The sequence below is a fragment of the Bos grunniens genome, chromosome 13 (assembly GCF_055505025.1).
Source record: "Bos grunniens cultivar Pamir isolate PY7600 chromosome 13, Bosgru_T2T1.0, whole genome shotgun sequence".
Lineage (NCBI taxonomy): Eukaryota > Metazoa > Chordata > Mammalia > Artiodactyla > Bovidae > Bos > Bos grunniens.
In genome coordinates this window covers 5,891,901-5,919,488 of record NC_141177.1, presented here as the reverse complement: position 1 = coordinate 5,919,488, position 27,588 = coordinate 5,891,901, and the positions used below count along the sequence as shown (strand labels likewise).

General features: G+C 49.6%; 1 protein-coding gene across 1 annotated transcript in view; it reads right to left on the bottom strand.

Moving 5' to 3' along the window:
* The window catches only part of KCNB1 (potassium voltage-gated channel subfamily B member 1), a 111,701-nt gene that overhangs the window by 82,817 nt on the left and 1,296 nt on the right, over positions 1-27,588 (bottom strand). The window contains exon 2 of the mRNA XM_086331445.1: positions 26,621-27,353. Coding sequence (XP_086187571.1) covers positions 26,621-27,187 — 567 coding nt within the window. The 5' untranslated portion in view covers positions 27,188-27,353. The remainder of the gene's footprint in view (positions 1-26,620; positions 27,354-27,588) is intronic.

The window sequence follows — 27,588 nt, the reverse complement described above, 5'->3', positions numbered from 1 at the left end:
TAGAGGACCCCTCCTCAGGGAGAGACTATGAGGGTTACTATCTCCACAGATGTTGTTCAGTCGCTCAGTTGTGTCCCACCCTTTGCAACCCCACAGACTGCAGCACACCAGGCTTCCCTGTCCTTCACTATCTCCCTGAGTTTCCTTAAACTCATGTCCATTGAGTTGATGATGCCATCCAACCGTCTCATCCTCTGTTACCCCCTTCTCATCTTGCCCTCAATCTTTCCCAGCATCAGGGTCTTTTCCAATGAGTTGGTTCTTTGCATCAGGCGGTCAAAGTATTATCTATATCTATGCCCTGAAAAACAGTAGGCGCTTAATAAATGTTAGATGTGGCTACTACCAAGAACATTTGCATTCCCTATCTCAGTGATGTCCCAGCACAACCCTCCTTTACAGACGAAGAGACTGAGGCTTGGAGAAGTCAGTGGCAAAAAAAAAAAAAAAAAATCCAGGTCTTCTAATTCAAAATCCACATTCTTTCTATTCTCCCAAGTAGGGCTATGCTATCCCACAAGGAAGGGACTTTGTTTCATTTATTGACGGACAGAAGAGCCTGGGGGTTACAGTTGATGGGGTTCGCAAAGAGTTGGACACGACTAACGACTAGCAACTAACATTACTACCACCACTTCCAGAACCTAGAAGAGTGCCTGGCACATACTCAGCACGTCGTAAATGTTTTTCCAATGAATGGGCATATCAGGGAGCTGGGAGGAATCACCCAGCCAACGCCCTCCTTTAGAGTTGGGGGATCAGGGACCCAGGAAGGGGGTGTGACTTGTCCAAGGTCAAGCAGGGCCTCAGGACCATTGACTCTATCATTTTCTCCCTGCCTGGCTCACCCTCTCTACTTCCTGACCTGAACAGGCCAAAATCTTTCAGGAGCCCCTGAGACACCCTCAAGGGCCATGTTAATGGGACCTGGCACACAGCCTCTCCCAAATTCATTGCGCAGTCCAAGGTCGGCGTGGAGGCTGCCAAGCCAAACCTCAGAAAACACCCAGGCCACAGGGAGACAAGGCCCAGCTTGCCAGCGCTTTCTACTGGGGAGGGGAGGCGTTCCTGGCAGAGAGGGCGGGGAAGGAGGGCCAGGCCAGCCTTTAAAAGCCATTGCACACGAAGGCTTGAGCTGCAGCCCACTCTGGCCATTGTCCCCACCGAGTCAGCAGAAGATGCTAAAGCTTTCAGCCCCGCAGGACAATGGGGAGTGGTCTGGGGTCATCCTGAAGATGGAAGGGAGATAGGAGGAGGGCAGGAATTCTGGGGACAGGGTGGACTGCCCTAGATGGAGGATCGCTTTTAGTTGTCAGTCCCTAGTAATTGTGTGTGTTAGTTGCTCAGTCATGTCCGATTCTTTGTGACCCCGTGAACTATAGCCCACCAGGCTCTGCAAGAATACTGGAGTGGGTTGCCTTCCCCTCCTCCAGGGGATCTTCGCAACCCAGGGATCGAACCCAGGTCTCCTGCATTGCAGGCAGATGCTTTACCACCATCTGAGCCACGGGGACTTCCCAGATGCCTTGGTGGTAAAGAATCCGCCTGCCAATGCAGGAGACCTGGGTTCGATCCCTAATCCTGGAAGCTCCCACATGCCAAGGAGCAGCTAAGCTCATGTGTCATAACTAATGAGCCTGAGCTCCAGAAACCGCAATGACTGACGCGCATAAGCCCTAGAGCCCGTGCTCTGCAACAAGAGAAGCCACCCCAATGAGAAGCCTGCGCACTGCAACTAGAGTAGCCCGTGCCCACCATGACTAGAGAGAAGCCTGGGCTGCAGTGAAGACCCAGCACAGCTCAAACTAAAAATAAATAAATAAATAAAATTATTTTTAAAATGTCAACACAATCACTTCCCCTGATGACCATTAGGTGGGTGTCCCCAGAAGCAGACACTGAGAGCCTAATGTACAAGCTTCCCTGAGGAAGAACTTTAGGAGACAGTGAGTGAGGGAGGCCCAGAAAGGGATGTAGATGAGGTTCCTATAGCATCCAGCCTGTGGACTTACTGAGTTAACTCATCAAGCCCTAAACCTCCCCAATCAGGGCCGACCCTTGGAAGAAAATGAGGAAAAGACTGGAGTGAGCTGAGGTTCAGTTTCCACCATCCTCCCTGCATGGCAGGCCAAGGAATCTAGTATTTGAAAAAGTAAGAAATTAAAAAAGAAACAGCACTTTGCATATCTGGGTCCACAGAGTACAAGATAGAATTATCCTGTCTGTAGGATTCTAGTATCTGCGAGGCACTTAGGGTGGCACGTCGGAATCATTGCTTTCAGACGCTCTGAGCTAATTTGCTCACTGGGGAGGCCTCACCCAAGGAGGTCGGTATGGGGGCCAGACTGGAGGAACAGGCAGTGTGGACGAGGTTACAAGGAGAAGAAAGACAAAGCAGCCTGGCTGGGCCTTGGGGAAGGCCCTGAACAGGCCGTGGGAGGGTGGTGGGATCTGATCCTGCGAGAAGGGGGCGTGGTGCAGCAGGAGAGGTGAGGCAGAGGGTCCTGGGGAGGTGAGGGCCTGGCCTGCAGCCCCGACCCCGGCTGCTAAAGGCACCAGACCCTTTGGCCCTGAGCCGGCCCACACCTCCCCTTCACTCATGCCAAGCTGAAACCCCCTTCCCTGGGAACAGCAATCTACAGTGAGCAAAACATCCATTAGCTCAGAATTTTGAAGTAGGTAAGTCAAACTTCTGAGTGCATGCATGCATGCTAGGTTGCTTCAGTCGTGTCTGACCCTCTGTGACCCCATGGACTGTATGTAGCCTGCCAGGAATTCTGTCCATGGAATTCTCCAGGCAAGAATACTGGAGTGTGTTGCCATGCCCTCCTCCAATGGATCTTCCTGACCCAGGGATCAAACCTGTCTCTTATGTCTCCTGCATTGGCTGATGGGTTCTTTACCACTAGCACCACCTGGGAAGCTGGAGTCAAAGTCTATGAATGGGGAAACTGAGGCTTAGAGAGGTATGGTGACTTCATTCATTAACAGTTCAGTTCAGTCACTCAGTCGCGTCTGACTCTTTGCGACCCCATGAACCACAGCATGCCAGGCCTCCCTGTACATCACTAACTAACTCCCGGAGTCCACCCAAACCCATGTCCATCGAGTCGGTGATGCCATCCAACCATCTTATCCTCTGTCGTCCCCTTCTCCTGCCCTCAATCTTTCCCAGCATCATGGTCTTTTCAAATGGGTCAGCTCTTCGCGTCAGGTGGCCAAAGTATTGGAGTTTCAGCTTCAACATCAGTCCTCCTAGTGAACACCCAGGACTGATCTCCTTTAGGATGGACTGGTTGGATCTCCTTGCAGTCCATTACACGTCTTGATTAAATACCTGCTGGGTGTCTGGCCCTAGTTCAGGTGTTAGGGACACTTTAATAAACAAAACAGAAAGCCCTGCTCACATGGAGCACATATGCAAGTTGGCCGGGAGTTAGGTGGGCCAGAAGGGAACAGTTGCTATGGAAGAAAATGACAACAAAGCAGGGAAGGCAGAAAGAGTGCAGGGCAGAAGGTGCCATTTAGAAATGGATGTGAGGCCTTTCCTGGCGGCCCAGCAGTTAGGAACGCTGTGCTTCCACTGCAGGAGGCATGAATTTGATCCCTGATTAGGGAACTAAGATCCTGCATGCCAGTGTGTGGGGAAAAAAATTAAAAATGGATGCAGAGAGAACTCCAGCTTTGGAGTTAGGCAGATTCAGTGTTCGAATCCCAGCTATGCCATGTACTCAGGGCAGAGCCCTGGGCAAAGGACTTGGCCTCTCTGAGCCTCAGTTTCCCCACCTATAAAAAGGAAGCTACTGGGAGAAGGGCGTGGCTCATGCAGGCTGAAGAAGAGGTTTTTATGGTGAGCCCCGAGGCAGAGACGCTATGTTTTTAAAGTGTACTTAGAGGACCACCAGCATCAGAATCAACTGAGATCCTTGTTTAGAATGCAGACCCCAGGCTGCCTCTAGAGACACTGATTCTGTAGTCTGGAGGCTGGACCTGGGAATCTGTATTCTGCTGGAGTTTGACAATCCCTGACCTAGGGCTTGGGTGGGTGGTTGAGGAGCCTGTGGCTGCCTCCCTGATGAAGATCCATGGGTCCCCAGGGTAGAAATGCCCTTAAAGATCGCACAGCCCAGCAACATGTTCCCAGGGTGCAGATGAGGAACCTGAAGACCAGAGGGGCTGAGTGACTTGCCTGGGGCTGCACAGCTAGCCTGCCGCAGAGCTGGGTCTGGGATGGCTGACGGATGGAGAGGTAGTAGCTGGTTCAGATAGCAAGCAGTCAGATATCAGCAGATATAAGCAGTCAGGTGAGACTTGAATTTCATTCCAGGAATCTTATGCTGCTGAACTGGGAGATAGATGAGTGTTTCCTTCCATTTTGAGGGTGTTAAATGATCCTCCCTGGACTCCTGCTCACTTAATTTCTTAAGGAAAAGGGAACCTGCCTTTGGACCACTCTGACCAGCCCAGGGCACCCTAGCTTCTCAGTGAGCCCCTGGCTGCAGCCCAGTGGGGTTGCTGAACCTCTGTGCGTGCCAGTGTGGAACACACACCGCCAGTACCAGACACACTGAAATCTGATTTCTCAATCGTGATGCACACTGAAATCACCTAGGAACTTGGCAAAATACCAGTCCCTGGGTCCCACCCCCGGAGATTCTGATTTAATTGGTCTGGGGGGGAGGGGGTTGCTGGCATTGGGATTTTTCGAAGATCCTCAGGTGATTCTCATAGGCAGCCAAGATGGGGTTAGCTGTTCAGGGAAAGACATCAAATCCTATTGATTCAAAGTGAGATGGTGCTAGCTTTTCCGATTCTCCTTTGAACCCTCAGACTCCCTCAAGGGGAAAGTCTGTGTTGGAAGCTACTAGGACTGTCACAACTCTCTAACACACAAAAGTCGCCCCTTTGAACCCAAAGAAAGCAAGGGTCAGGCTCCAGCATCTGGCTAGAATATCACAACATGATTTATGGCGAATTGTGCCAATTCTTCATGATAATTCTTTTAAAATAATTTGATTGAAGTAAAATAAATTAATGAATTTAAAGAAGAATATTAAGTAAATATTTTTAAATAAGAGTATTAAGCAAATATTAAGTAAATACGTTTCGGGTATTTCCCCTGCACTCAGTGGTGGTTTCTGACCTAAGTGAGTCCCCTCAGTGATGTCCTCCTCTGGCCACAGGGATTGGTTCAGAGATGAGCACGTGATCCAAGTGTGGCCAATCAGAGCCAACCTTGGGACTTGGCGGAAACAGCCAGGGAAGAGGAAGGGAGTCTCTCTCCTGGCACTGGTCTCTGAAGATGAGGTTCAGAGAAAATGTCAGCTCAGAGAGAGAGGAAGTGACCTGCTGGAGGCTCCACGCACTGGTGGTGGGGTTGGGATTTGAACCAAGTCCATCTGCCCCCAAAGGTAGCGTTAACTTCCAACTGCACCATATTTCTGGTGAATCTTCTGGGATCTTTCATTTAGAAACCTCCCTCAGAACTTCTGTTTCCTGGGTTTAGAGTCTTCCTATGTGGCATTTGCTTTAGACAAGCTCAATAGCACCCTATAAAAGATAACGCAAGTAAGCACCTTTTAGAAAAGCTGATAGAAGACTCTAAATATCAATCAGTACATTCTGAGCACCAGAGAAGATAGCTGGCTCTTTGGAAAGAATTTGGTACCTTTGTTCCTTTCAGTTTGGGATGATAAGAGCCTTCTGGTTGGAGTTCCAGCCAGACATTTCAAATGATTTCACCCATTCCTCACTCTAAAGAGTTGGATATTTACTTCCTGCCGATTGTGACTAACCTCCGAATTCTTTCATCCATCAGTTCACTCAACACAATCCTACAGAGTGCTTACATGAGGTAGGCACAGTGCTAGGTGCAGGAGAGACAGGTGAACACAGCAGACAAGTCCTGCCACTGGGCAGTTCACAGTCTGCATGGGGAAAGGAAGGCAGAGTAATCAGCTAATCCCCCAAATCAATGTGAAATTACAGTGGGAACAAGGGCCATCCAAAAGAGGTACCTAGAACTTTGAAAACCATTACCGGGAGGTTTGATCCATTTGGAAGACTTCCTGGAGGAGGTGACATGTGATCTGGGAGCTTCAGGATGAACAGGCAATAACTGGGTGAGGAAGAGTGGGGAAAGAATTCCAGGCAGAGGGCAAGCATGTGCAAAGGCCTGAGGCAGGAAGGAATTTAGTATGAGATTAGTGTAGCTGGACACAGGGAGCCAGGAGACTGTGGTGGAGATGAAGTCAGAAAGGTGGGAGGCCTTGCTCAACACTAGGAGGGCATTTAGCCTCCCCTTCCACCGTCTTCTCCAGCAGATCAATTGGAAATCCCCACCTTTCCCCTCCACCCCCTTTACATCACAAAGATGTCAAAACACCCACTGCTCGATGATTTCTGGAATTTGAAAAATACAGCAAAACATCCACATAATTGGGGTTCTTTTTAAAACTTGAAGGGTGTTTGAGCTACTTAAGGAGAAAAGGGAGACGAGTCACATGAGAAAGGCAAGAATTCCAAGAAGAAAAGGAAGAAGCACGTGAGGGAGAGCTGTGGAGAGAAGGAGAACAGAGCGGGCGCTGGCCCAGTGCCTGGGCTCTGCCGGTGACAGCCGGAGTCAGACGCTGCCCTGCCCCATCTTAGTTGCCTCCTTGTGTGTATTACTCCGTCTCTCTAGGGCTCAGTTTTCACATCTGTAAAATGGGGATAACTGTTGTACCTTCGGGGCTTACCCAGTGGTCCAGTGGCTGAGACTCCATGCTCCCAATGCAGGGAGCCCAGGTTCAATCCTTGGTCAGGGGATGAGACCCCACAAGACATAACTGAAAGATCCCAAGTGCTTCAGCTAAGGCCCGGTGCAGATAAAGAAATAAATAGTAAAAAATGACAAAACACAGTATCTTCCGCAGAGGGGGTCGTGAGGGCTGCCTGAGTTCACATCTGTATGAGTGGTACAGGTGTGCAACCATGTGGATGTGGCCAGAGAAACAGGCGGGGTGGTGCCTCTGAGGTCCTCAGAGTCCCCAGGGAGGCCTGGACAGCTGGAGGGTGAGATGTACTGAGCGGACACAGGGTCCACAGTGTCGGGTTAGTATGAGACAGGCTCAGGAGGGCAGCTAAGAAATCCTCCTGGGAGATGAAAACTCCTCCTCCCTGGAGTGAGAATGCCTCATATCTGGGAGGAGGAACCAGGTTCTGCATTTTTCTGAGTGAAAGGGAAGGGACGCTGGGCACCTCCTCCAAAGAACTGCCAGTTCAGGGAAGATTATCTCCGAGTCGTGAACTTGGGAATCCACAAGCAGTGACCGAGGAGGGTCTAATGACAAATCCTTGAAAGAAATATCAGAGCCCATTGTATGGCTTAGAATGACATCAAATTTGGGAAGTCAGGGGCCTTCCCTGGCAGTCCAGTTGTTGGGACTCTGCACTTTCACTACAGACAGTTCCGGGTTCAATCCCTGGTTGGGGAGCTAAGATTCCTGAAAGCCATGCGGCATGGCTAAAAAATAGATAAATAAATAAAAAGTGTGTGGGAAAATTAAAAAAAAAAAAAGGGTGGTGGGGGTAAAGAAGAATCAAAAGTTTGGGAAGTCAAGGGAAGGGTGTTCAAGTAGAGTTTTAAAGGATGAGTTAAGGAGGCCAAGAGGCCAGGGTAGGAGCAACTGGATTGTTCTAATCAGCACAGCATGTGCAAAGGCCCTGAGATGAGACCCAGAATGGCGTCTGGAAGATTTGAGAAAAAAGATAAGGAGCCATATGACATGTGTGTAACGTGAAGGTGGGGTGGCAGCTCTTACAAGGCCTTAACACCAGATAAGGACTTGGAAATTATCCTGAGGACAACGATGAGCCATGGCGGGGTGGATGCCTCTTCCTGTCGCTGCTCCCCCTTATCCCCATCTAAGACTGTCCAGGTGGAGTGGATGCTGCTGCAGGTGGGCTCTGCATGAGAGAGAGCTCGTGATCTGAGAGCTTAGAAAACTCTCTAAGACTGCACTAGGGACTTCCATGTGATCCAGTGGCAAAGAGTCCACGCTCCCAGTGCAGGGGCCCAGGCTCAATCCCTGGTCAGGGAACTAGATCCCACGTGCTGTGGTGAAGGCTGAAGATCCCATGTGCCAAAGCTCAGACCTGGTGCAGCCAAAAAGATAAATACTTAAAAAAAGACTATATTAGAAGGGGCCATACATCAGAACCCATTCATTCACTTATTCAATAAACATTTATTTATGAACTACTATATGCTAGGCACAGTTTTAGCACTGGGAAGATAGAAGTAAAACCTGACCAAGTTCCTGTCTAATGGGGCTAATAATGCAGTAGAATGAGACAGGCAAGAGCCGGATAAACATATAGCATTCTAGGTGGTGGAAAGGGCTATGAGAAAACACAAAAGGAGGTAAAGGAATGCAATGTGTGAAGGTCGGGAGGGGGGTGCTGTAACCATTTACTAGTGGATGCGACCCAGCAAACTCCCTGCAAGACCCCTTTCCACTCAGTGCCCCTTGAGTGTCCATTATTTGCACCATTGTAAGCAGAGTTTTGGGGCTTCCTTTGTGGCTTAGCGGTAAAGAATCTGCCTTTCAATGCAGGAGACGTGAGTTTGATCCCTGGGTCAGGAAGATCCCCTGAAGAAAGAAACAGCACCCACTCCATTCTTGCCTGGGAAATCTCATGGACAGAAGGAGCCTGGAGGGCTACGCTCCATGGAGTTGCAAAAGAGTCAGACATCACTTAGTGACTAAAACAACAAGAAGCAGAGTTTAAAGATGATTTTTTGGCACCTCTCCACCCCACAATCAATGCAGCCCCCCTTCCTGTTGGCACCAAGAATGCATCTGTGGTGACCACAGTGACCAGCAAACTCTTCCACATCCCCCCGTGTTGCTGCCAGCCACACGTGGGGGAGCCACGAGCCCTTGGCGCTCTGTTCTCACCTTTGCCTGACACCGTTTGTCTTTCTCTGGGTAACAGAGTGGTATGATCATCCAGGTACCCCCCAAGGGGTTGGCAGGACTGCGCCTCTGGCGCTGCTCCAGGCCCACCAGCAAGAAGGGGAGCTGACAACTGGCTGAAGGGTCTTTGGCAAGGGTGGGGCAGGGGAGTCACTCTTGGGCTGCCTTCCTGAGGATCACGTCACCTCTAATGGCACCACCTGAGTGGCTGGGCGTCAGAAACGAAAAGAGCTATAATAGAACCCCTCTGGCTAAATCAACGTTTGGGGACCTTCTGTGGCTTGCATTTCTTCAGGAATTCTGCCAGGAAGGTGAATGATGAGTGGTAATGACACATACAAGGGATGAGACCCACAAATAACGAATTGGAAACAAGAGTTCCAACTCTAAACACCAGCGTTCCAAATGTGCCTGCCAATCACGAAGGCCACTGAGGTGCCCTGATCTTGAACTTCAGAATTCCAACTCCACCCATGAATTCCAACCAGAAACATCAGCAGTTCAACCTCGCTGATCACTCTGGCTGTGTACCTCTTTGGGTACAGTGACAAATCTGAGGATTCTGACCTTGAACCACAGAGCAGTGACCTTGAATGGCGATGCTCCAAGAATGAACAATCAATCACAGCAGTGATCTTGAGTGACAGAATTCCAACCCTGAACACCAGAATTCCAATCCCAGGTACCCTAGTCTCCACGAAGAATTTCTGAAATCCCAAAATTTCCCACCTGAATTTGGAGAGCCAACATGACTCCACAAGGATTTAAAGTTAAACTCTACACAATAAACTCTCCCACAGGCCCATGACCCCTAGAAACAAGTCAGCAGCTTGGATGATATGAAGAGGATGAAAACAACAATTGAATAATCAGTTCAGTTCAGTCGCTCAGTCGTGTCCGACTCTTTGTGATCCCATGAACCGCAGCACGCCAGGCCTCCCTGTCCATCACCAACTCCCAGAGTTCATCCAAACCCATGTCCATTGAGTTGGTGATGCCATCCAACCATCTTATCCTCTGTCGTCCCCTTCTCCTCCTGCCCTTAATTTTTCCCAGCATCAGGGTCTTTTCCAATAAGTCAGCTCTTCACATCAGGTGGCCAAAGTATTGGAGTTTCAGCTTCAACATCAGTCCCTCCAATGAACACCCAGGACTGAGCTCCTTTAGGATGGATTGGTTGGACCTCCTTGCAGTCCAAGGGATTCTCAAGAGTCTTCTCCAACACCACAGTTCAAAAGCATCAATTCTTCGGCACTCAGCCTTCTTCACAGTTCAACTCTCACATCCATACATGACCACTGGAAAAACCATAGCCTTGACTAGATGGACCTTTGTTGGCAAAGTAATGTCTCTGCTTTTTAATATGCTGTCTAGGTTGGTCATAACTTTCCTTCCAAGGAGTAAGTGTCTTTTAATTTCATGGCTGCAATCACCATCTGCAGTGATTTTGGAGCCCAGAAAAATAAAGTCAGCCACTGTTTGCACTGTTTCCCCATCTATTTCCCATGAAGTGATGGAACCATATGCCATGATCTTCGTTTTCTGAATGTTGAGCTTTAAGCCAACTTTTTCACTGTCCTCTTTCACTTTCATCAAGAGGCTCTTTAGTTCTTCACTTTCTGCCATTAAGGGTGGTGTCATCTGTGTATCTGAGGTTATTGATATTTCTCCCAGCAATCTTGATTCCAGCTTGTTCCTCCAGCCCAGCATTTCTCATGATGTACTCTGGCTAACAATTATTTGTTGTATTTTGCTGAGCGCTTCACATGCTATATCTCATTCTATCCTCTGGACCAACCCAGGAATTTACTATTCCCATTTTTACAGATGAGGAACCTGAGGCTCAGAGTCAAGCTGGCTTGCTGACTCAATATTCAGCGCTTAACTAATCACTTCAGCAGATTTTTCATCCTGCTATCTTTGGAGACTGGGGAGGGGGACCTAGGATCCTATTAGCTAGTCAACTGAGGAAAATGCATGAATTTCCCTGACATGTGTTGGCATTCACCAGGAATGGACTGCCTCGAGTTTTGGAGCCAAGTTCCATCTGTGTGGGACAGTCATTCATTTAACAGACACTTGCCACCCTGTGTTGTCCTTGATGCCAGGAGTAAGGAGAGGGGATCTGTTGCTTCTGCATCCAAGCTCTATCCCCCTTACCCCACTCCCTTCCAGATGGGAGGGTCTCAGAGACAAGAAGCGATCCCCCCGCCATTTCTAGCTATCAAAGGTTCTATGCTGCAGGGGTTAAAAAGTGGAACCCCAAAGGCTGAATATGGCCCCCAGAGGCGTTCTGTTTGGCTCACTCAAATGTTTTTAATTTTTAAAAAATTCTTCAGCAGCATTGAAAAATTGGGATATCTCAGTGAAAGCTCACATTCCTTGTTGGGCCCAGAACCCAGGCTGGATTCAGAATCCAGCCTAGACCTGAATCCAGCTGCCTCGTTAGAGGCACGTCTGCTCCAGGTCACTGCAGTACCCACCACTCCCTCCTGCTTCTCTGACACTAAGGCTGAGAGTTGAAAATGACCTCTTTGGATTGGCCTATGCTCCCAGTCATGAGGCCAGCAAGAATCTACAATTTTTACGCAGGGCATACTGGCAGATAGAAACCTGGAGGGAGGTAGAGGGACTAGGGGACTTAGCTTGGGTTGCATTTGCTTGGGGCTTTGTGTAAGATGGGGAAAGCTCCATGCGTCCACATCAGAGGATGCAGGGGTGATGGAGACTGGGTTACTCCTTGGCACAGTCATTGCATGAAGGGTTTGAGCACGCAAAGGCCTGATTAAGGCAAGGTTTAGGGTAGCCTCTCTTCCCCCTCTTCCTCTTGAGAAAAGGAAGGGAAAAGGATAATAAGCAACATGAATGGAGCATCCATTCCTGGCCAGCGCAGTGCTGGCCACTCCAGCACAGGAGAGTGCAGCTGTCTTTCCAGTAGTCCTGCTTGACAAGTTACCAGGCCTATTTTTCAGGTAAAGAAACTGGGAACCAGAGAAGAGCTGGATCTGTTTGCCCAGGGTCTCATAGCTCCTATGTGGTGATGCTGGAGTTATGAATGCAGGCCTCCAGAGTTCCAAGTCAAAGCTCTTTCCACTCATCCCACCAGGGTGATGGCATAGGAGACAAGGAAAAACACTGGTGAAGAGGAGGGGAAGGACGCCTGCCTCAAGTGGGCCTAATCTCAAAATAAACCAGAGAGATTTTTATCACGGAAAGAGCGGAAATGCCACCAAGTCCAAACTGGTAGTTCAAGGTCAGGGAGATTCTTTCCAAAGAGGTGCCATATGAGCCAAGATCTGAGGGAAGAGAAAGGACAGCTGGCATCACAAGATACAGAGCCAGAGGCCCAGAGAGGTTAAGTGATTTGTTCAAGGTCACACAGCCAGCTTGTGCCTTCACTCCGTCTCTCCAGTCCTTCAACAGACTCCCTTTGAAAAAGTCAGCCACTCGCCTGCATCAGGCTCTGGGATGACTTTAGAACACAGGTCAGAAAGCTTTCCCTCTAAATGCTGTTTTTACCAAAAGTGGCCCTCGTTAATAGATAAACGAACATGATGATGTTCCAATAAAACTTTATTTACAAAACTGGCCACCCATCCTGCTTTAGAACACAGCAATGAGTAAGATAAACTCCTAGACTTTGAGAATATTCTGCTTTAGCTGGAGCTATAAGACAGGATGAGAAGAAAATAGAACACGAGAGGCAGCATGCTAAATGGTGCAGGAGAGGTAGAAACAGAATTTGTAGAAGACGATCACCACTGTGGCTCAGAAAAGAGAGAAATCAAGTTCAGGGTCTCAGAAAGGGCCACCTGTGCCCCTCTTTGACCTTGGCCTGTTACTCTCTATCAAAACACCTTCTTTCCTTCCCAGCACACATGCTACACTTTGTGATTATTCTTTCATTTAACCTTCTATTTGTTTAATGCTTATCTCCCTCCAGCAGGCTATAAGTTTCCTAATGGCTATGGGTTATTTTTGCCAGCTTACATTTATTCTCTCCTTTCTTAGCAACAGTATTTCAATTCTCCTTTGAAGAACTACCTATTTCCCATTCTCAGTCTCATCTCAGAGCCAGGCATTGTCATGTGACCCAGACCTGGCTAAGTAATTGGCTTAGGGATGGGCCAGTGAGAATCAGCCCCAGGATTTTGCTGGAATCATTGGGAAGGAAACTCTCTTTTTCCCCAGAATGGAAACATACAGTTGCTGGATGCTATCTTTCCAGCCATGTTTGCACAGCCTGCTGAGAAGCCAACATGGTTATGAAGAAACTTAGATGGATTGGAGACCAGTACTTGATGACATAGTTAAGCCCCTGGATCCAGCCCTACCTGAAGCCTTACCTAACGCAGGTCTTTTCAATTATCCTTTTTTTTTTGCTTAAGTACATTTGAACTTTAAGTCTATTTCAACAACCTCAGATAGGCAGATGATATTACTCTAATGGCAGAAAGTGAAGAGGAACTAAAGAGCCTCTTGATGAGGGTGAAAAAAGAGAGTGACAGTAGCTGGATCTGAGATGAGACTGAGAATAGGAAAAAGCTGGCTTGAAACTCAACATCAAAAAAACAAAGATCATGCCTGGAGTAGGAAATGGCAGCCCACTCCAGTATTCTTCCCTGAAAAACTCCATAGACAGAGGAGCCTGGCAGGCTACCGTCCATGGGATCTCAAAGAGTGGGACATGACTGACTGGCTGAGCACATAAAAAATGGTTAAAGTGTTCAAAAGTGGATAATATGGATTTATTTAAAGAGAGTGTTTAAGAAAAAAAAAAAACCAAATAATGATAATATTCTGCAAAACTATAAAATAACTATTAGAAATTCAAATTTAAAGATAAATAATAATGAAATGAAAATAAATAAATCATTTAAGTGCAAAGGAAAAAAAGCCAGAAAATGGGTGTGAGAATTGGAAAAAAAAAAAAAAACTAAGATCATGGCATCTGGTCCAATCTCTTCGTGACAAAGAGAATGGGGAAAAAGTGGAAGCAGTGACAGAATTTATTTTCTTACAGATGGTGACTGCAGCCATGAAATTAAAAGATGCTTGCTCCTTGGAAGGAAAGCTATGACAAACCTAAATGGTGTATTAAAAAGCAGAGACATCAGTTTGCTGACAAAAGTCCATATAGTCAGAGCTATGATTTTTCCAGTAGTCATGTATGGACTTGAGAGTTGGACCATAAAGAAGGCTGAGCACCAAAGAATTGATGCTTTTGAACTGTGGTACTGGAAAGGACTCTTGAGAGTCCCCTGGACATCAAGGAAATCAAACCAGTCAATCCTAAAGGATATCAATCCTGAATATTCACTGGAAGGACTGATGGTGAAGCTGAAGCTCCAATACTTTGGCCACCTGATGTGAAAAGCCGACTCATTGGTAAAGACCCTGATGCTGGGAAAGACTGAAGGTAAAAGGAGAAGGGGTTGGCAGAGGATGAGACAGTTCGATAGCATCACCGACTCAACGGACATGAATTTGAGAAAACTCTGGGAGATGGTGGAGGACAGAGGAGACTGGCGTGCCGCAGTCCATGGGGTCCTGTAGAGTCAGACAGGACTTAGGCTGAACAACCACCACCACCGCCTGTCTCTCGTCTTCTCACATGCCCCGGCAGGGCAATCAGAGGTTGCTTCTTTGTTAAGTACAATTGGGTCTACAAAAACTCTAAGAATCAATGCTGACCAAGGTCGAGGGCCCTAAGGATCACACAGGCCTTGGAAAGTCTCAGGGATGCCCCTAGGTAGCAATTAGAGAAATATACTGGTCTATTTTTAGAAGCTGTTTGATTCCAGGCCCATTACCTGGCGGATGTGAATGATGTGTGGAACTGGCCAGTGTAACATTATTCTCTCAAAGACGGTGTCTGCTTGCCAGGCCATGGTGGGCAATTACGGTGGAGACCAGCCCGGCTACAGAGCAAAAATGAAGCAGTCAAGATGCGAAAGAACATCTCAAGTATCTAATTTAGCCATGCCTCCCTGCTATGAACGGAAGCTCAGAAGTCCTTTCCTGGGGGAGGGTACGCCTGGGAGAGACCCTTGCCTGATAAGAGAGACTCTCTGACCACCATAGGATCATGCCAATTTCCTCATTCATTCACTCCACAGACATTTATGAACCCTTAAATGCAATACAAAAATAACAACAGCAGCAGCAGTTAACTCGTATTGAACACTTGCTGAGCGCCAGGGGCGGCCTTCGTATAGAATTGTCACAATGACTCCGGTTGTTGTGAGGCATCCGAATTACGGCTCAGGAAATCGAAGCCCGGAGAAACTGTCATTCCCCCAAGGGCCCACACAGTTTGAATCGCCACTGAGCTGAGATGTGAGTGTAGGCAGTCGGGCTGCAGAGCCTGCTGTCTTATGCGTCCCTTTCTCTCTGTGGGCCTGGCATCCACAGAACAACTCACAAGCTAGTCTTCAGAGCGTTTTGTGCCAGGAAGGTATGAACATCAGGGTTCCGGAGCCTACACGGGGGTGGAGGAGCAGGCGGCTGCCTGAAGCGGGTGTGGGTGGCGGGGGAGGGAGAAGCCGGCCCTTGGAGGGCGAGGAGAGAGGGAGGCTGCAGGCAGACAGAAGGAAGAACAGGGTGCAGGGCGGAGAAGTCGGCTGGATGGAAGCATGGAGCAGGACCCGGGCAGGCTGGAGTATTCGGGCAGCGTGAAAAGGTGGGTGTGATGAGGGCAGAGGGTACCACGGGGAACAGACAGGAGACCACGGTGGAGCAGTGAGTTGAGGTTGAAGGTCAGGCCGAGGAGTCTGGACTTGACTCTGGGGGCAGTGAGAGCCACGGAAGGGTGAGCATGAGCAAATTATCATCTTTGAGAAAGACGGCTTGGCTTCCCTGCAGGGGATGGCCTGGAAGGGGGCAGCTGGAGGCAGGGAGGCCAGTGCAGAAGCTCAGACTCTGAAGAAAGGCCAGAGTCCCACAGCAACACCGTGGTCCCTCTGATCTCCCCTCCCCGCCCACGTCTGCCCCACTCCTCCCACTTGACTCCCAGATGTGCTCCTGCCCCAGGGCCTTAGCACGCGCTGTTTTCTCCATCGGAAACACTCTTCCCCTCAAGTCCACCTGCCTCACTCTCTCCCTTCCTTCAGGTTTCTGCTTCATTGGCACTTTCTTTTCTTTAATTATTTACGTATTCATTCAGCTGTGCCGGGTCTTAGTTGCGGCACGTGGGATCTTCCGTTGTGACCCACAGACTCTCTGGTTGTGGTGGGTGGGCTCAGTCGCTCTGCGGCATGCACGACCTTAGTCCCCTACAAGGCAGATTCTTAACCACTGGACCACCAGGGAAGTATCTGTATTTGTTTTTTTGAATGGTCTCAGTCTCTGTGCTGTCCTGGGCTTGCTCGCTCAGTCGTGTCCGACTCTTTGCGACCCCACTGACTGTAGCCCTCCAGGCTCTTCTGTCCATGGGGATTCTCCAGGCAAGAATACTGGAGTGGATTGCCATGCGCTCCTCCAGGGGATCTTCCCAACCCAGGAATTGAACCGGGGTCTCCTGCATTGCAGACAGATTCTTTACCATCTGAGCCACCAGGAAAGCCCAGGAACACTGGAGTGGGTAGCCTATCCCTTTTCCAGTGGATCTCCCCGACCCAGAAAAGATTCCACATGCCTTGGGGTAACTAAGTCCATGCACTCCGGAGCCCAGGTGCCCCAACGACTGAGTCCGAGGGCGCTGCAATAAAAGATCCTCCACGAAGCAACAAAGATTCTACATGCCGCAACTAAGATCTGAGGCAGCCTAATTAATTAGTTAAAAGAAATCACCCAGAGACTGTTTCAGTCATGGGGCCTGGGCACAGGTGTTTGTCGAAGCTCAGGTGACCCAAATGTTCAGATGGGGGTGAACATCCCTGCTCAGTGAAGAGCACCCTATCTATTATTCCCACCCCCAGACTTGCAGAAGTGAGGTGCCTTGTGGGTTCATACAGCCAGGAAGCAGTGGGGGTGGAATTGAACCCAGGCCATTCCCGTACCGGCAGGAATATGTCTCATGTGGTTACATTATGTCTTATTTGTTATTGATGTCATCAGGGAAAATTTTAAAGGAGAATTGGTGCTCCTGATACAAACATGTGAATTTCGGCTCCTCCTCCAATTTGGGAGCTGGGGTGTCCGTCTGTCCCTGACCCCAGCTGGTTGGGCCCACCTCTACCAGAGACACCAAAATCAAGAACATCCTCCCTCAAGAAGGTAGAGCCTGATCTATTTAAATTATCTATGAAAATAAAGCTTATTGCTAAGACACTGACTCCAATAGTCCTGGCCCATAGCCCTTTGGGGCCAAGCTCATAAAGGAGCAGAAGCCAGAAACCCTTCGAAGTCAGGTGGGAGACCCTGGAGGCCTCTCACATCCAGAGCATCTCCATTCTCCAAGGTGAAGAGGCCATGTGAAACTTGCTTCTCACTTCCTGAAGGTCAGTCGCATGGTACGGAGGCCAGATCTCAGGTTCACAATCCTTCCATTCACTGTGTGACCCTGGGCCAGTGACTGCACCTCTCTGGGCCCCAGTTTGCACAGCTGTGAGATGAGGATAATTGCCCCTCCCTAGGAGAAGGCAATGGCACCCAGTACTCTTGCCTGGAAAATCCCATGGACGGAGGAGCCTGGTGGGCTGCAGTCCATGGGGTCTCGAAGAGTCAGACACGACTGAGCTACTTCACTTTCACTTTTCACTTTCATGGCTTGAAGGAAATGGCAACCTACTCCGGTGTTCTCACCTGGAGAATCCCAGGGACGGGGGAGCCTGGTGGGCTGTCGTCTATGGGGTCTCACAGAGTCGGACACGACTGAAGCGACCTAGCAGCAGCAGCAGCAGTGGGGTGACTGGGGATCAGACACCACTGTGCATCCAATGCTCCTTGCGCTGCGCCCAGCACACAGTAGGCAGAGGGGTGGCTGCTGCTGTGGTTGCTACTGTTTTTATTTTCTGCAGGAGATGGAGGTGAGGCTGACTGAGCCCAGCCAGCCCTGGAATGTCTTCTTTGAAGCTGATCCCAGCCACTTCCCTGGTGGTCCAGTGGTTAAGAATCCACCTTCCAACGGAGGGGACGCGGTTCGATCCGTGGGAGAGGAACAAAGATCCCATACGCTGCAGAGTAACTAAGCCCATGTGCTGCAAACTACTGAGTCAGTGTGTCACGACTAGAGACTTTGTGCACGGCAATGACGACCCCACGTGCTGCACCCCATGCAACCAAATAAATACTAAAAAGAAAAAAAAAAAATTATGATCCCAGATAGCAGTCTGAGGTTTCCCATAAGTCTTTGGTTGTGGCCCCAGAACCAGATCCTAAGACAAGAATCTGAGTAAAGTGGTTTAGGTGGGAGGTGATCCCAGGACACACCGCTGCCCCTACCAGAGGAGATCTGAGACAGGGAAGGGAAAGAGGCCAGAGTGTACTATCAAGCAAGGAACCACTATGGGCACCTGGAGCTGGATTCTGCTGAGGACCTCTGGGGGCCACTGTGGACCATGCACCTCGGAGTTATACCCCTATCCAGGGGGAGGGAGCTTCCTAGGTGTAAAGAATCCACCTGCCAACGCAGGAGATGTAAGAGACGTGAGTTCGAGCCCCATCCCTGGCTGAGGAAGATCCCCTGGAGGAGAGCATTTCAACCCACTCCTGTATTCTTGCCTGGAGAATCCCATGGACAGAGGAGCCTGGTGGGCTACAGTCCATGGGGTCACAGAGTCAGACACGACTGAAGCGACTTAGTATGCATGCGAGCATGCACCAAGGGGAGGGAGCTGAAGTATTTATACACCTTCTCCATTAGTTGTTGAGGATTGCTTCCTCCAGGTAGAGCCAGAACTCCCTGTCTTTACTGGACTCCAATGGCCAGAGGAAGCTTCTAGGCAACGAACTGCAGGTGTTGTAGCTTGAACTGGGCTAGTGACCCTGCAAAAGTTAAGAGCTAAAAGGACGTGGTTGAGACGTTGACCATATCTTCTCCATCACGATCGGGTCCCCGTTCTGCTCCAACTGCCTGTGTGATGTTGAACCAAGTTATGTAAATTCACCTTCAGTTCAGTTCAGTCATTCAGTCGAATCCAACTCTTTGCGACCCCATGGACCACAGCACGCCAGGCCTCCCTGTCCATCACCAACTCCCGGAGTTTACTCAAACTCATTTCCATTGAGTCGGTGATGCCATCCAACTATCTCATCCTTATGATGTATCATTTTGTATGAATAATGAATTTTTGAAAAGGATCTGATTTATCTGGCAGGACAGTTTGGAGGGTTAAATGAAACGACAATTAAAAACAAAACATAAACATAAAAAAAACATAAAACATTAAAAAAATAAAAAAAAATTCCAGACTAGGGAATAAGTAATAAAAATTAAGACAAATACAATTGGCATACAATAAAGTCATTAAGATGAAGGACACAGAACCCTAATTTGACATGGAAGATATTAAACACATATTATACAATAAAACATGTTATAAAACAAAAAAACAACAAAAAAGGGAAGGGATATGGGAGAAGTACTGTTGCCCAAAAATCCCATGGATGGAGGAGCCTGGTAGGCTGCAGTCCATGGGGTCGCTAAGAGTCAGACATGACTGAGCGACTTCACTTTCACTTTCTACTTTCATGCATTGGAGAAGGAAATGGCAACCCACTCCAGTGTTCTTGCCTGGAGAATCCCACGGACAGAGAAGCCTGGTAGGCTGCAGTCCATGGGGTCGCACAGAGTCGGACACGACTGAAGCGACACAGCAATAGCTGATTCACTTTGTTGCACAGCAGAAAGTAACACAACATTGGAAAGCAATTATACTCTAATAAAAAAATAAAATATTGATTAAAAAAAACTCACAAAGCAAAATAAAACCCCCTAAGAGTTACTGAGGGCTTTTTATGTGCCAAACCCTGTTTGAAAGGCTTTGTGTGCATTAATTCATTTAATTCTGATGGCAATGCGATGAGACAGTCCTGCTGTTGCCCCCATTTTATGTGAAAGAACCGGGGTGCAAGGAGGCAAGCAGTTTACCACACATCACGTGGTGAGTAAGTAGAGGAGTCAGACCTTGGACCTGGGCAATTCAGTTCTAAAATCAGGGCTCCCGTCCATGATGCTGTCAGGTATGAGAGGGACGCACAGTGCTGGGGACGGAGTTGGTGCTTCGTGTGCGGCTCGTTCTCTTTCAGTTAATTAAACTTGGGCCAAACTGCTCATTTGTCCAGGACTTTTCCTTCCAAAGCATTTTGGCAACCTCTAGCTTTTCAGAGCCTTTCAAAACCCCCGAGAGACCAGCTGTCAAGGTATGACCTGATCAGGGAATGGAAAGGAAAGGCCTGGGAACCTCAGTAAGGGTAACAGGGGAGCGGGGGCAGAAAGGCCTGAAAACAGCCCCTGATCTTGCCCAACTCATTGTGTGACCCTGGCAAGTCCTTGAAGCATCCTTCGTGTTTCCCTTTATCAAATCAGGATGCTGGATTTATCAAGCTTCAGCCCTTTTCATGCACTGGCATACTAAATCCTCCGGGCACCTCTGGGAGGTGGCTTTACTTCCATTCTGATTTACAGAGGGGGAAACAGAAGCTACGAGAGGTGAAGAGATTGGTACAAAATCCAGAGCTAGGCAATGTCGGGGCTGGGATTCAAATCCAGGTCTCTGTGAGCCCACAGCAGGGATTCTGAATCTCTGGCATATTGTTTCCCAGGAATAAGTGCAAACATCCAGGATGACGGACCCAGGGCCAGCAGGTGCCTCGGCCAGATGACTCATGGCACTGGACTGGCCCCATGGATTCTGAGTTGGTTTCCCTCACTTTTCTTCTTTTTCAACTGTATGTATTTATGTATTTGACTGTTCTAGGTCTTAGCTGTGGCATGCAGGATCTTCAGTCTTCGCTGCAGCATGTGGGATCTGGTTCCCTGACCAGGGATGGAACCTGAGCCACACGTATTAGGAGCACGGAGTCTTAGCCACTGGACCACCAGAGAAGTCCCTCCCTCATTTTTCTCGATGATAAAATGTGAATGCCCCCTGGATCAGATCAAGGAAGCAGAAACATCATCACACTAAAGGCGTGAAATCCCAAGCGGGCAGGCAGTCAGCCTACAATCAACAACACTGTAATAGGGGATGTGGCCAACCGGGGGAGTAGTCAAAATAGAGGAATCCAGTGATACTACAAATAATCACTATTGTCATTTATAGAATGTTTACCATATACCAGGCACTCGGTTAAGCTCTCTCTGCAGATTATCTTGTGAAGGCCTAAGAGGTGGGCTCCATTATAATTCCCATTTTCTAGAGGAGGAAATTGAGACTCAGACAAGGAAAGGAACTTGCCCGAGGTGTCATATTCCTGGTAATCAATGTAGAAATGAACCGTATCTGTAGGACTCCAGAACTGATTCTTTTTTTAAAGTTTTTATTTACTTATTTATTTTTGGCTATGCTGGGTCTTATTTGCTGTGAGGGCTTTTATTGAGTTGTGGCGGGCAGAGGCTACTCTCCAGTTGTATGTGGGAGTCTCACTGGGGTGACTTTTCTTGTTGCAGAGCGTGGACCCTAGGGCACGGGCTCAGTGGTTGCAGTTCCCGGGCTCTAGAGCGCAGGCTCAGTAGACGGGGCTCATGGGCTCAGTTGCTCCGTGGTATGTGGGATCCTCCTGGATCAGGGGTCTAACCCATCCTGCACTGGCAGGCGGACTCCCCACCAATGAGCCACCAGGGAAGCCCCAGAGCTGATTCCTAATCAAATCTGTGGTGGGCAAACCACTGACCAGCGTCTCTAAATGAAGGATACTTCCACTTTGGAATATAATAACAATGATTCATATTCATAAAGTACTTTCATTTGCAAATTACATTTGCCATCTGAAATCCCAAGGGGTGGGCACTTATGCCATCACCCTTTGGCAGAGGAGTTCACTGAAGCTCAGAGAGCTTGAATGATCTGCCCAAGATTCTGGGATGAAGAAGCACAGGCTCGGGAACCAGTCCAACCCAGGTTCAAACCCTCGCTCTGCCCTTTTCTTTCCTTCAACAAATACAGACTGAGCACCCTTAGTTGTGTGAGCTCCGGCAAGTGACTGCCCCTCTCAGAGCTTCCATTTCTTCTTTGTAAAATAATATTAACACCACTCATCGAATCCATTCCCCCTCTTCATCTGAAAAGCCCAGACACTTGCTTTCCCAGGCTTCCCTGAGGATAAAGGATGAGCATGTGACCTGACCAATGGGATTTAAAAAGAAGTCTGCCAGGGGGCTGCTGGAAAAGGTTAAGCTGGGAGGTGAGGGGGAAAACTGGCATAGAAAAGTGCATGCTCTTCTTCACTGGTTGGACATCATGTGTCTCTATTTGGGGTCTGGAACTGGGTAGCCATCTCATGATACCAGGCATCCAGCCTGAGGACCAAGCTACCTGCAGGAGCTGGAGGAGCAGAAGGACAGAAAGAATCTAGAATCCTGGGACTTCCTTGGTGGTCTAGTGGTGAAGAATCTGCTTTGCAGTGTGGGGGACTTGGGTTCCATCCCTGGTCCAGCAACTAAGATCCCACGTGCCGTGGAACAGCTTAGACTGCATGTTGCGTGATGCCCCGAGCGCTCTGGAACCCACTTGACACAATTAGGGAGTCCAGTGTGTCCCAGTGAGAGATCCCACATGACTGAATGAATATCACTCGTGCTGCAACTAAGACTTGACACCGCCTAATTAATTAATTTAAAGAATCTAGAATCCTAATGGTATCAGGGAACCACTAGCCCAAAGCCAGCTACCTTGAAACTCCCTGTGAGGTGAGAAGATGCATCTTCCTCCTTATAGAAGTCACTTCCGGTTTCCTATTCTGTGACTTGTAGCCCAAGTGGGAAGACTACCTTGATTGAACTGTGGAAAGGATTTCAATGATAGTGCATAGAAAGCACCACTAATTGGTGCCTGGCACAACAAACGGCAGCTTCTCTGGAAATTATCTCAGGCTTTAACCCTGAGACTCTTCCAGGCACCGAAGACCCGCCTGGCCTGGCAAATTAGCTCTCTGTCTCTCCTACTGAGAAAAGCTTGTAGTTTTCCCAGAAAGCACAAACCCAGTGGTGGCCCAGAACAACAACCCCATCACTCTGATGAGACTGACCCCAGCTTCCAAACTAGAATCAATCACATTGCCTTTTGTCTAATGGATTTTGATTTTCACTCCCCTGATGGGGAAGGCAAGGGCTTGTGCTCTGGTCTGTCTCCGTGTTGCCAGAACATCCATCAATTATTAACAGCAGCAGCTCAGCCACTCAGTGCTGCTATCAGAAGGAAAAGACTTGCCGCAGCCCAGCTCAGACAGCCATAGAGAAAGGACTCTGCTGCTCATTATTTATGAAAACAAGCCCCATGTACTGTTGGGTGGGCACTGTGCTCAGTTCTGGCAAACGCGATGACCCTTCAAGGTGGGCCTTTTATCTACTTTACAGGCTGGAGGCTACAGCTTGGAGAGGGGAAGAACTCACCAAAGGCCAGAAACTGGCGAGATGGTGAACCTGGCCTTAAAACCCAGGTCTGTCTTTGGTCCTACATATGTAAGATATGGCATTTCTGTATCTCACAATCACCCAGCCGTGGTCCTCCATTTGACTTCTAATCCTACGAACTCTGAGAAATTTCTACAGGCCTTGATGTTCTAACAACTGAAGCTTCCGAGTTGGGGAGCTGGGGGTGGGTGGGGAGGGCAAAGAACAAATCCCCTAAGGAGGCCAGAGGCACAGAGAGCTGGGCTGCAGGTGGGTTGACAGGAAGGAGTGACAGGTCCTTGAGACACGCTGACTGACTGATCACTGCATTCATTCCTTCCACCTGGATTTATCTGGAGATGCTCTGTGCCAGGCACCATGATGGGTACTGGGAATGGGGCAGTGAATACAACTCATGACACTCATATTCTTGTAGAGGAGGAACTGAGAAATACAAGGAAGCGGGTACAATTTCAGATAGTGCTCAAGCCCTGTGCAAGAAGGACACTGCAAGATGTCAGTGTAAGAAGACAGAGGCTGTCTTAGGTAGGGGTCAGGAAAGGTCTTTTAGAGGAGGGGACATCTGCGTGGGGACCAGCTCCTAAAAGGAATGAGAGAGTGACCAGCCATGGGACAATATGGGGAAGAGAATCCCAGGTGGCAAGAACAAGTGCAAAGGCCCTGAGTCAGGACAGAGATGGGTCTGTGTAGGGAAGAGCAAGGAGGCCAGTGGGGCTGAAACTGAGTGAACCAGAGGAGACAAGAGATGAGTCTGGAGAGGTCATGGGGCCGGATTTGTGGCGAAGGGTTTGGACTTTATTCTGTAATGGGAAAACTCTCTGGAGCATTTTGAGCGGATGAATAATGTGATCCAATTACACCTAGAAAAGCTCACTCTGGCTGCTGAATGGGGAATGGATTGCAGGAGGCAAAGGTGGAAGCAGGGAGACTGGGAAGGAGACTATGGTACTTAATCACTGTGGAAAGAAGAGTGATTCAAAACCACACTTGAGTCTGAATTTCTGGCTACTCCCATTTGCCTGCTGTGTGACCTTAGGCAAGTTACTTAACCTCTCTGATCTTCCCTGTTTTTGAAAGGTGGGATATAATAATAGGTATAAGGCTAAATGTGTTTTCCATATACAGTGGATATGTGATCAATGGCAGGATTTCTATGCTGAGGGCCAATGAGCCTGCCTGCCACACTATTTCAGCCTTGGCTGCAAATATCCTAGACCAACCATCTGCCAGGACTAGCCAGCAGCCCCAGCCCATGATCACAGAGAGGTCATGAAACTCGTCCCTATGATCGGATTAACCCAAGGGAGTGATGAAGCTGTTTATTCCCAACCAGCACCTTTTACAAGCCTGAGCCACCTGCCTAGCTGCCAGGCACCAACCCAAACAGAGCCCTTTGCCTACTTCTTCTGGAAAATGGACCCTCCCCTGCTCTGCCCCTCACTCTCTTGTCTTAGGGACAGAACAGAGAGGAGGGAGTCATATCTGGGTCTAAACCAGGCGTAGAAGGGAGAAACCTGGTCAGGCCTGGAAATAGCAAAATAAGTCTGCTGATCCTAAGCTGGTTAAGGGTGAGTGACTATATCTTAAGACAGAGGCTTTTTGGACACGAAACCTGGGGCAGGATTATGGCCAGAGGCAGCCCGCAAAGAGGAGACGGGCCTAGGAATCTCTGCATCCTCTTTAGGGTGGACAGGGAAAAGAGAAAACCTCTCTCCGTGCTCCAACAAGCCACTCAGTCCTACATTCACACTCTTAAAGGCCTCTCCTTGGGCAGCCAGATCTGGATAGAGGGCCCCCTCAAAACCCCCTCTAGACCTGGCCCTCCACGTGGGCCTTTAGTGAGGGGCCAGTTGAGCCAGGGGGCACCCACAGTGAGAGGGCAGGACAGGCCTCTGGGCAGTAGGCTGTCCAGGAGGCAGCCCGAGCTCACACATCATGGCTGGTATGCAGATTCCCTTCTCTCTTTTTCTTTTTGCCATGAATACATTTACCTGTTCTTCCCCTGTCTCATTGGCCCTGCTCTCAGGGAACGAGTTATGTTCAGCGTATCTTTCCCAGCGTGGTCTCCCTGGATTCTGACCTTAACGCCTCTCTTTTCTGGCTCCCTTGGCCTCGCGTGGCCTCTTTCGTGGTGCTGCACACAGTGTGTTGTCATTTCCTTGCGACTCCCAGCACCTTGGCCACGTGAAGATAGGCCCCATCTCTCTGAGGCATCCCCAAGTCCCAGCCTAACACAGACAAGTTGCTCATCAGCAAATGACCCCCTGCCCTGGTCTGGCTCACACCCTGAGTCTCCCTTCATCCCTTACAGCCCCCCCCCTTTTTTTTTACCTGGCAGCACGTAGTTCTATCCATTGTCATGAGACCCATTCCTGCCTCTTTCTCCCGATTTCTTTTTCACATTGCCTCATTTTTTCTCCCCTATTTCAAAATTTACATCCTCTTCCGACAGCCAAAGCATCTTTAGAAGATGCATCAAGCATTCTGGGAATCAATTCACCAAATAAATGAAGAAAGAACAAACCAGGGGTGACCCTTCGCCCACAGGCATCCACACCCAGCCGCAGGCATCATGCATTCAGTCCCTTTGCCTCATTTTTCTCACTTATGTTAAAACTGCCTCACAGTATCTCAATGTCCTCCAAGCAGGTCTGTAAGCTGCTTCATTCTCTCCTTGGAGCAAAGTGGGGTTATAAATATAGGGACAAGTATTAAAATTGCAGAGTGACTCTCCTCCAGCCTGGGTCTAGGCATCCACAAGGGAGCATTATGTAGAACAGACCTAACCCAACTCTACTCCATCTCGAGGCTTTATTGTCCCTCTGTGCCCTGTTATTTGCAGTGTCCATTCTCTTGATGTGGGTTTTCCCAAGTCTCCATAAAGCCTTTTCTCCAGCAAAGCTGGGGTATAAAGTATTGAATAATAAAAGGATGAGGTGGCCAGAGCCATACAGGCACGAACAGTCTGAAGGGGCTGTTGGTTCTCACCTCTGAGGTCTCAGCCACAGCCGTTTCTCTTTCCTGGTCTGCATATTTGTGGGAACTAAGCCACAGTCCCCGAGCCATGGTCCTCGATCTGGGCACACAGGCAGAACTCCCCCACCTGCCCCGCCCCAGCCCAGCACCACCCGGATTTCACACTCACCTTGGCGGCCACAGAGGAATTGGGCTTCTCCAGTAAGTCCCAGAGTTTCTTCCTCTTCTCCGCGCAGCACGTGTTATCGAACTCCTCGCCCTCCCGCTCGCGGAGAGTTTCCGCCTCGCGCTTGAGCTCCTCGTTCATCTGCTCCTTCTTCTGGTGGTAGCGGGCCTGGCAGCAGGACTCCAGGTAGATTTCGTCGATGCCCCAGTAGTCCAGCTCTTGGCTGAAGCTGAGTGCGCACATCTCCTCCATCATGTGCAGCCTCCCGGTGCGGTAAAAGTTGAGGATGGAGGTGAAGGCGCCCGGATGGCGGTCGAAGAAGTACTCGTTGTCGTCGAGGCTATAGTCGTCGCACACCTCCAGCAGCGAGTCGTGCGTGTTGCAGTCGCGGAGCTTGCCCAGCCGCGTGCGGGGCAGGCGGTCCAGGGTGCGCCAGAGCACCTCGTGTGCCAGCCCACCGACGTTGAGGCGGACGCGCCTCGAGCACGCCTTGCTGCGCACGATCTCCATGGGCTCGGGTGGCAGCGAGCTAGTGGAGCGGGAGCCATGCTTCGTCATGCCCGCCGGCATTGCTGGTCCGGCCGCCCCCGCCCCCCCTGCCCCCCCAGGCCGCTGTCACTGGACGGCGAGGCCGGCCGCCGCGGGGGAGGGGGGCAGGGAGCGCTTTGGGCTGCTGGGGGTGCAGGGGGCCGCGCGGGCGCGCGTCACGGCCGTCTTCTCACCTCCATCCCGACGGCTGTGAGGCAGAAAGCGGACGCAGGTCAGCGGACGAGGAGCTGTGCGCGGCCCCTCCCCACCTCTCCACCCCGGCCCCTGCCGGCCTTGACCTTCCCGGCGCTTAAGCGGCTCAGGGCCGCAGCCGGGCTGGGCGCTGTCCCTCCCGCCGGTGCTGAAGTCCGCCCCACCCCGTGGCTGGAGGGAGGGGCCGCCCTCCGGAGCGGGGAGAGGGCCCCCAAGAGGCGCAGGGGGGA